A 10,346-nucleotide genomic window follows, 5' to 3' on the forward strand; every position below is an offset into this window, starting at 1 on the left:
AGTGTTTTGGTCAATGTTTTTGTTTTAGCTATTTTGCTGCTGGTGAGATAAGTCAACACAAAATGGAAGTGACAGGCCTGGCCGTGAGTGTTGTGTGTCTTCTTTTTGCTTCAGTAACGTGCACGGAGTCGCCGCCCAGGCAACTGAATACGGTAAGAATCAAAGCGGCTAATTTCAGCAAGAGCAAAATACTGATGCTGTTGATGTTAGCATAGCATTAGCTTACAGATCGTCCAGCGTTGACTGGCAGACATCGTGGAATATAAAGACACATACGTCTGTTTGTTTTTCCCTTTCCTTTTCATTGATGGCTCTCCATAGGAAACCATCCTGATTAACGTGACAGCGGGGACATTGGCAGACACACTGTTACAGGACTCCAACAACTTACAGGTAATAATAATTATAATAAGCTAAGTAACTAAGCGAAGTACCGAGGTGGGTCTTCTTTTCTCTATGCAATGTGAAATAGTAGCGAGCAGCCAAGTCCTAACGTGGTTGTGCCTCCTTTCAGATCAATTTAAACATCTCGGTTGGAGAGCAGCAGGTGTTGGTGAATGACATCCCGGTAGAGCTGTCCGGGGTCACCAGGTTCAACTGTCAGGCTGTACTCTGTGAGTTAAGCCTCCCTCACATTACTGTTTCACCACAACTACACCAGAGTAACACTCACCAAGCAAAACATCACCTCAGAATACTCTGTGATTATTCAAGCTACTATATTACAAATATTTTTTTTTTTCCTTTTTCTTTATTATGCCAATATAATATGAACGCTTTAAAAAGAATTATCAAACACACTAGGTAGGTTAATCAGTAGAGTCAATAGAAGGTAACGTGGCTCTAATGATCCCATAGTGTTTTTTTCTCCCCTCAGTCTTCAGTGTTCAAATTGTCAAATCAATATGAACATGAATGAATAATAACAATAATATGAACTACTCTTAAACAGCATATGTTTGGCTTTTTCACCTGATGAATGGCTTGTTATTTTAAGGTGGAGTCCAGCGATTCTGGAGTGCGCTTGTTGTCAAAATCACTTTTTAAAAAAAATCAGTGAATATCTGAAGAGTAGAGAGAGAGAGAGAGAGAGAGAGAGAGAGAGAGAGAGAGAGAGAGAGAGAGAGAGAGAGAGAGAGAGACGTAACCAGCTTCTTAATGCTCTGATTTGTATGTTGACAGTAGACAGCGTGAATGGCAGCAGTGACTTTGAGTCCGGGGACGTGGTGTCCACCGTCACCCGGGTGATGGTGAGCCAGAACCGGCTGTACAGCGACTCGGAGGAGGTGGTGGCTCTGCAGGTCTTCAGTGAAGTCATCGAGATGGAGGGCAAAGAGGTAAACATGGCTCTCTTTCCACTCTCTCCAATGGTTAATATTGTGTGAGTCTGAGTAAGAAAGAACTGTATTCTCCCCAGTCTGTTCCCAGATGTTAGAAAGAATTTGGGGAAATGGTATGCACCCAACTGTTGTGAGATCCACATTCTCCTCTGTCATATAAATGTGTTACTGCTCAGTTTGTAGTTATACTTAATGATGTATTCTGAATTTTGGTGGGTAAGGTGGTGTAGTGGTTAGAGCCTTTTTTCTCTAACCAAAGAACTGATCAATGACAGTACTACTACTTACCTTGTGTAAAAGCTTTTTTACTAGTAGTATTTGGATATACGATTTCATTTGCATTTGGGGGTTTGTATCCTTTTTAGGTCCAGCAGCCGGACATGTGTGAGGTGAAGATCTTGCTGAGCCCAGACTTCCAGAAGCTGGCTCAGTTCACCAACATCTACCCCATAGGACACAGTGAGATCTTCAGGGTTCCCCGGGAGAACGACGTCCTCGTCACTGATCCACCAAGTCCCAGGAAAGGTATTTCAAACGACGCTGCTTTTCTCTGATCCTAAATTCTTGATTCTTTGGCACCTTTTTTTTTTTAAACTCAGATTTTGTAGCTCTGGTCACACACACACACAGACACACACAGACACACAGACACACACACACACACACACACACACACACACACACACACACACACACACACACACACACACACACACACACACACACAGACACGGGTCGGTTTATTTTGAAACAGGCGTTCTTTAAAGCTGTGAAAACTATTTGCAAATAAACATAATACAAAATTACTTATAACAAAAAAAATACAAAATTAAGCCGGAAAAAAATATCACTTTGTGGCACATGACATGACATGGATAATACAAGAAATAAAGTGCATTATAATGTTGAAATCAAATTCCTCGCTGGCCGCTTGTTGTGAATAGAGTTTGGTTGAGAGGCTGGCTCAGAGTCAAACTTAATACAGTATGTCGCTGTTCTTTATGACCGGCATTCATCCACACTTGGTCCCACTGTACGCATGAACTGAATCAGAACAATACTGACGTTGTGAAACTAGGAACAACACATTAGTTTCTGTGCACTTTGCAGCACATAAACACATGTTAGTATTCACATTACAAATCGCTTCAATTACCTTACATTACATTTTAACATGAATTATGTATCTATTTATCTATTACATTAAAAATGAAAGGATTTATTATGAATGATGCATAATGAAATCAAACTTAAATACGCATCGTCACCTCTTACAGATATAGATGAGCTGATGTCCCAGACCACCAGCCAGTACCCCCTGAAGCACACGGACACCACCCAGGAAGAGGTAGCCGCTCCGGGGAAGCTCCCAGAGACTCCACTGCGCATGGACCCAGACCTGCTGTATGACGGCAGATACCACCACGAGTTTGATCTGGTCAGAGAGCCCAGTCAGCCGGGGCAGATTCAGATGGAAACTCCGCCTCCAGAGTTGATATCCTCCTACTCCGTAAGCCCAGCCTGATAACTAGATCTAAATGATGGATAGGGTTATGTAATGCCACAGGTGTGTGTGTGTAGCCAATCCCAGCAGGATAGCTGTCAGTGGTAGGCGGGGTTTGATATGTAGGAAGGGAGAGGACCACCGTTTGGGGGTTCCCAAAGAAATCAGACTGCTGCGGAGGTTTCTGCAGGGTTCCATACAGAGTCTGGAAAAGGCTTGATTTTAAATCTTGTGTTTTCAATGTTTGGAATGCTTGAAATCTGTGAAATGCTGGATTTTCATTACATTGATCAGACTGTCTTGGACTGACAATAGAATACTGTCTGGTTCATTCATTTTTATTTTTTTCAATACTTTCATGCTGACTTGGTCATATTATTGTTAAATTATGATCAAAAGTGTACTAAATTGGGCTCATATATCACACTTATTTCAATTGAAAATGTGTAATACATTTTTTTTTTAACAAATATTTTAATTACAAAATAATAATGTTCTTCAATAGCTTCCACGTTACGTGACCCATTGACTCAAATTCTTCCCCAGAAATAAATACCACACAGGACACACCTGTATATTAATATAATATATATTGGGTTTTAGTGCTTATTTTATTTTATATTAATATTTCTATGGAACATCCATTGTGTCTTTCTTGAATAGCTTTATAAAGTAAATGTCAACATACATATGAACACCCTTCCATTTTACAGATAGGGCAAAATATGAAATCACAAGCAAGTTTTTTTCCTCCATGTATATATTTAAAGCTTCGGGGTTTTTGGAAAAAGTTGAACTTATATCTTGGAAATCCTGGAAACAAAACACTTGTCTTTTCCTCTTAAACGAAGCTGTAAAAAGCCTTTACGTAGTGTCAGTTGGAGCCTTGTAGCAGCAGAGCAGGCTAATGCTAACTGTGTGTGTCTGTCCCCTCGTCAGGCCATGTGTCAGTGGGTGGAGCAGGTGAGGGAGCGTCTGAGGCGCTTCTGCTCTGAGTCCCTGCCTCTCTTCTTCCTGGTCATGTGGGTGGTGGTGATCGGTGTGGTGGGCTCAGCCGTCATCGTCAAGATCCTGGACATGTTCTTCCCCACGTGTGAACACAAGTGAGTTTGGGCTCTTTTTTGAACCTTTATTTATACAGGTAATCCAATTGAGACAAGATTCTCTTTTTCAAGGGAGACCTGTTCACGTTCCCACGTTACCATTAACGCACATTCATACAACGATCTATCGGTAGGAATTTGGGGTTCAGTGTCTTGCCCAGGGACACTTGGACATGTGGTGGGTAGGCGGGGGATCCAACCACTGACTCTGCAATCAAGTGGACGACCGCCCTACCTGCTTCACCACAGCCCCCCCCAATAGGGATGTCACCATAGCACAAATGTAATGGTCTGTACCGATACCAGTGAAATTCGGCGGTTCTCGATACCTCACTCGATACCAAAGTTAAAAAAAGAAAAACAGAACAATGAATCCAATGTACTTCAACATACACTTCCAAACACATTACAACATTCTAAAAAAAAAACCTTCAAGTAACAAATGAAAAAAAAAACAATTGTTCACATTACAAAAAACTACTACCCTATCTAATTTCCTTGCTTCAAGGGACTTTCTGTCGTATTTTCTGTGCCTCTGAAAAGCTGTTTATTGTCATTAACCCGTGCCAGTGTGGGGCGCACGCACCACATCTGTATGCGTTCTTCTTCCTTTTGCATTAAACGGCAGACTACAATACCTGTAGGCGTATGTATGCTGCCCCCTGTCCGTTAAGTTCTGGAATAAATTGAGTACTGAAGACTAAGGAGTACTGTTACTTTTTGCAGAATTTTGATATTGACTACTTTGGGTACTATCGGTTATTTTGACTGATCCCTACTTTGCAGGGACATAGCTGCTGATTTAACCTGATTCTCTTCAACATACTGAAGCATATTCTCTCCTCTCTCTATCCCAGGCACATGTTCCACCTCAACCCCTCCACTCTACTGCCGGAGGAGGAGAAGCACACTCTGCTGGAGAACGTAGAGATAGAAGTAGAGGAGGAGGAGGATAAGAAGCCTTGAAGAGAGGATTGACTCTGCCCCGGCTCCCGTTTTATTTATTTTTTTCATTTTCACTTTGTCCTCGTTTGTTCTTCAGCCTTGGGTCACTGTGTTCACCCTCTCAGCATGGCCTGCTTTCATCCGCTAGCTTCTGTTCAGATTTTTCCAGAGGTTTACTTTTCTCTTTGTAAGCACATTTAACCTAGGGACAGGAAGGTGGGGTGAAGCAGTCAAACAGACTTCACTCCATTGGGTTGGTTTTCATGCTTGTTCCACGTCAGTTCCCTCACATGATCACAATGGGAGTGAGTGATCCATGGTCTTGAATCTCAGAGTTGACAGTGTGTGTGCAGTGGAAGGCACAGAGGGGCTCTTTCAGGTTGCTAATCGGCTTAGCGTTGCCACACAACAGAACAAGTCTTTGCTCCTGGGATTGGTAGGATAGAGTTGATGAAAAGCCCCTTTTTTAGTAAGTCACAAATGACTGGACTCCCAACACTGGCTGTAGCGCCATGGCTTAATCTTCCTCATTTGTCCTGATTATAGTGTCATATAGATCTATGTAGAGGTGCTTTAGTTTCAAAGTTAAATTCTTGTCCTTGGGAAAACTGCTGTTGAAAAAATCGAATCTCTCCTCGCGGTCCATTTAGTAGTTTATTCTTCATGACGGTCTGGAGATTCGGGCGTGAGCTTTGAACCGTGAGCGTTTAAAGGAACAGTGCTCCAGTTAGTTTAGCTTATGGCACAAAGGCTGCACATGGGGAAAGCAGCTAACTTGTAAAAGCTGAAGGGTATAATCGATATTGGGGTGAGATTATTTGGTATCAGGGTAGCAGGGACGATAATGCCAGGATCCCAGCACAGACTCCAGTTGGTCAACGCTAGATCCTTTTTGTCCAACTCTGGGCAAGAGAGGAAGTAAGTGAATTTAAAATGGCAGTTTGAACATATGCAACTACAAGGAAACTATTCACTGATACAGCTCGTGATATGATGAAAAACTTAAGAAAAACCTACTTAATGGACCATGAGTCGAGATTGTCTTGACAAGGTTTAATTATTATTATTATTTTTTTTTTTTACTGGCTACATGTTGTCACCAAAACCTAGCAACAGGTGTTAGAATGGCCAGCAGCTTAGGGAAGCAGATCTAAAGAACTGAAGGTTTACCAAATGAATATGAACAACTGGAACATTTCAGGGGCTTTATCTAATGATTTAGGTGTTGTTATTTTGATCCAAACATGTAGCCCACTCCTGGAAGAAATGTGAAGAGAAAAAAAAAACCTATAATCCAATGTGTTGTTACAGACAACTCATATGAAGAGAGGTTAAATGTCATCTAAAAAGAAGAATACACAGAGCACTGTGTGTGGGGAAAAGGCTATTAGGAACCTAGCATCTGCACATGTCCCACTCTTCTAAAACTCTGAATGTCACTACTGAAAACAACCCTCCCCTTTGTTGCTCATGCATTGATTGTCTTTCTTCACAGTGCCTCTGTGACTAGTTATGGGGTCTTGTAGCAGTTAGCTTGAGTTTGTGTGTGAGTTCCTGTTGCTTATAGGGGGGGGAGAGTGTAAGTGTAGCCTGCTGAGACCAGCCGGACCTTGCAAGCTTAACATTCATTTCTCTCCCGCCGATCAGTCTGGACTTTCTCTAATCTCCAAGGGGAGGAGCCTGTCAAACAATGACCTAGGCCAATCAGGGTCCGCGTCCAGACCTCACGTTCGTCCCTTATAGTGGAAGGCAGCTTCTGATTGGTTCATGTAGTTGTCAATGCAGCCTCAACGGACAGAAAGTGGGGGAGGATCTGGTCTGACTGGAGGCTAGATTGATGACTAAAATGAACCAATCAGGGGCTGCCTTCCACTAAGGGACGAACATAAGGTCAGAACTCAGACCCCCCATTGACCCGGTCATTTTTTATAACAGACTCCGCCCCATGGAGATAGGAGAAAGTCCAGACTGATATGCGGAAGAGAAACATGTGAAGCTCTCACCAGGCTAATGTGAGTGAGCTTGTTCAGGTTTGTCTATGCACTCAAAACATTATAAGACAAACTGCTCATGACTGGACTGATGTAAAATGCAGTGTGTGCACAAGACGTGACCACACATTAAACGTGTAAGTTGTTGTTAAAAGAAAGGAATCTGCACTTATGAATATATTTTTTTTATAGAAAACTGGACTTAAACCTGCATGGATGTTCCTCTTTTTAGTTTTTGTTTGCACTTCATGATTTATAAGACAGACTGAATTGAAATGGTAACCCTTCTAAGTATCACTCCAATGTTTCACCAGGCTACTGTATGTGTGAGGGACCAAGCAGGTTGGTTCAAGGTATTGAAAAAAAAAAAGAAGTGGGTTAACGAATCTCAAAACTCAGAAAGTGCAACATTTGTGTGTGTGTTATTTTAAAGATCAATTGTCATGCTTTTTCAAAAAAAACAACACCATCTCTGTGTCCCCTCAGAGCAGCTGAGGTGGTGATCCTGTCTCTCCCGTTACTCTGCAGAATGCATGATACGTACTGCCATAGCAGAAGGTGCATGTGTAGTCTAGCTAGTGAATGCGGTTTGCTGCTTCCAACAGCAAGTTCAAAACCATTAAACTAGGAAGCTGCATGATGACTCCAAAACGGCTCAAGCTGTATTTGGTTCAGCCTCAAATTCTCCTATTTGATTCACTGGATACAACACAGTGCTGTGGATGACACAAAATCAGCCTCCAAGGCAAACCTAATGTCAGGCATGAATTCAGAAGTGTTGCTGAATAAAACGACAAACAAAATAGATTTTCATTCACTCTTTGTTTAAATGGTGGTAGACCCGTGCGTTACTATTTTGAGACTATTTGTGTGCATAAATTGTATGAATTACAGCTGGACTGTGTGTTTGGGTCTCCTGCTGATTAAATGCTTTCCTTATGACCATCAAAGCTTGTGTCTTGTCCGATTGTTGTGTCTGTGCAGGGCAAGTTAGAGAATACACCATGTTGCCTTCATGTGTTCAGATATGTGGGAAAGCGAACAGAAGGCCACCATGATTTTTTTAGAGCTTTTTTTTTTGAAGAACATAATTGTGAGCATATGAAAAGAAGACAAACAGTATTCTAGTATACGTTAGCAAGCTCTAGAGTGTTCCTTCACAGTACTGGATCTTTAAAGTCTGCATGCTTAGTTTTATTTTTAATCGGTAAGTTTGCAGACACAAACGTATTAATAAAAACATTGGTTGCGTTCCGAATCGCATATATTCTACTATTTTGTATGTAGAAAAAAGATTTAGGATGTCCCGCATTACGTGAACCAGCATTACGGAGCAAAACCACACGTGATCGGAGGTCATTCATTCATTGGACAGACATTCTGGGGTGGAGAGGATCAGAATCAGAAAAAACTTTATTTATCCCAAGATGGGCAATTTAGTTCACAGAGAAGCAGGAAGAACAAAGTAAAAACTGTGAAATATATCATTGATATAATATGGGGTTAAAAATAATAAAAAGGCCTACATCTAGCCTATAACTAAAGAAGGAAAACATAAAATTATTGTTGTTTCATATGTAGCCCTATGACAATGCCACGTTATGTGGCTTGTAGCCTACGATGTAAAACATAATTTTTACTGTATTTCTGCTGCTGGACGTGCGGCTCGGAGAAGAATAGGCTCAAGCTGACACTCAGCTGATTAAGCAGTGTATCAGCTGGGTGTCAGTTCGGCGCACTTCAGCTCCAAACTGACATGGGGATAGTATTGACGGTCCCGTACATAGGAAGCAAACTAAACACGCTTCTTGCGCAGCGTGAACCTGAGATGCTCCCCTCTCCTTCATCTGATCGCTGAACACATTCAGCATTTTTACGCGTACTCTCGATCAAATGTAGGCTAATATATTGTTCTGGGCTCCCGGTCAAACCACAACCAACTTATAGTCCTAACAATGGCGACAACAACACTTTCCCATAATGTGAAGCTGACGGCAATTTATTAAAAAAGAAAAGGCACAGTGCTTCCTGCATTTGGGTCGGATCGAGTCCGGACAAATTCACACCACAAACGAACTGCAGCAGATTGTATGGAAGCGCACCGAGACCAACTCAAGGCTGGGTCTCGGAGCGCTTGTTTGGTCCGCCCCCGAGTGCGATTGCTGTATTCACACTTGCCTGAAAGATGCACACCGAAGGCAGAAGTGCACCTGAGTTTGTTTCAACCGAACTAAACACGGCATGTGTGAATATACCCCAAGTGTCTTAAGTCCCACACATATTATCGCCATAACAAGTCATTGTAAAAAAAAAAACTTATGGATACTTGTGATAACCCTTTTGTGAAGAGCTAGTGAACGGAGGTGATTGTGCTCACGTGTATTTCAGAGGGCTGCAGACCTGTGTCTCTCTTTCACCATTCCACACACGAGCAGAGCATTTTACACTTTGAAAATAAACAAATTATAATGTAAATTCATACTTATAATGTAATTGAGCCACTGTTTCTAAATGACCAAAAACATACATGGATGCTGCAGTCTCACTATCCATGTGTTCCAAATCACAAACTCTTTCTGTTTACTACACTACATACTAAAGTACAGAAGAGTTTTAGGGCCATGGGAGAGAAAAAATTCGGACGATTCATTTTTTTCTTCTCCATTATGTCGAGAAATGTCAAGAATAAATATCAATACTCCAAAATGCAATTGGAGTTAGTGAGGCATTTCATGTATTTTCAGCATACTACAATTGATGTGCATGTACTGGGACATCCTAAATCTTTTTCAGGCATACTAAATAGTATGGAAGTATGGGGATTGGAACGCAGGGTATGTTCAACTAAACACTAACTTATTTATTTGGTGTAAGCTTCCTCCTTATATGGGCAGCGTAACAATTTTTATTACACATCGGCGTCCCAACTCTGATGGACTGTTGTATGGTTTTGGCTTAACAAATGTGGCCAATGTTGAGCACCACTGACATGCTCATGTTAGAAATCCGTCACCTGGCTATCTCTGGTTCAACAGTCATTCAGTCACAGTTCTGTTAGTTTGAAGCCGTTATCCGTTGTTTCTAGTGGCCGTAAATGTATTTACTGAGTCAGAGTTTCCTTCAAAAGCGAACATTATTGACTGTATGAAGTCAGTAGATTGTCAGTTCTTACCTGCAGAATGCTTTCTCTGTGTGTTCTGATCCAACAATGTGACCCTGAAGTGATGAGAAGTGCAGACAGAGAGTTTGTATCGCTACAGCTTGGCACTCCGAAGTGACATTAGCCCAGGCCGCAGAAAGACCTTTTCATCAATTTTGAAAATGTGGGACCTATGATGATGTCTTATGCAAACCATAGACTGTATATAAAAGATAAAAACTACATTTAAAAACCAACTGATGTACTGGAATGCACACAGGTCTGAACTCAGTACTACTGAGTATGAAGCTGCCATGTCCTGAG

General features: G+C 41.6%; 1 protein-coding gene across 2 annotated transcripts; it reads left to right on the forward strand.

Annotated features, from left to right (window-relative positions):
• The first annotated feature begins 19 nt into the window (after positions 1-19).
• On the forward strand, positions 20-7,823 carry ginm1 (glycoprotein integral membrane 1). Of its 2 annotated transcripts, none has more exons than XM_080047761.1 (8): positions 20-152; positions 322-393; positions 515-614; positions 1,183-1,337; positions 1,706-1,865; positions 2,618-2,850; positions 3,784-3,947; positions 4,805-7,823. In XM_080047761.1, exons 1-8 carry the CDS (start codon positions 63-65, stop codon positions 4,911-4,913), a joined length of 1,083 nt encoding a protein of 360 aa, XP_079903887.1. In that variant the 5' UTR covers positions 20-62; the 3' UTR covers positions 4,914-7,823. The 2 variants fall into 2 exon arrangements, with proteins under 2 accessions (XP_079903887.1, XP_079903888.1); XM_080047762.1 differs by having other exon boundaries at positions 1,186-1,337.
• Positions 7,824-10,346: the final 2,523 nt, after the last annotated feature.

This window comes from Ammodytes marinus (assembly GCF_949987685.1).
Source record: "Ammodytes marinus genome assembly, chromosome: 19".
Classification (NCBI taxonomy): domain Eukaryota; kingdom Metazoa; phylum Chordata; class Actinopteri; order Uranoscopiformes; family Ammodytidae; genus Ammodytes; species Ammodytes marinus.

Bases quoted from the DNA above. Each gene is read 5' to 3' on its own strand.
- ginm1 (XM_080047761.1), top strand. From the start codon at position 63: ATGGAAGTGACAGGCCTGGCCGTGAGTGTTGTGTGTCTTCTTTTTGCT. The intron at 1,338-1,705 runs GTAAACATGGCT...TATCCTTTTTAG, and splicing joins TCGAGATGGAGGGCAAAGAG to GTCCAGCAGCCGGACATGTG. The intron at 3,948-4,804 runs GTGAGTTTGGGC...TCTCTATCCCAG, and splicing joins TTCCCCACGTGTGAACACAA to GCACATGTTCCACCTCAACC.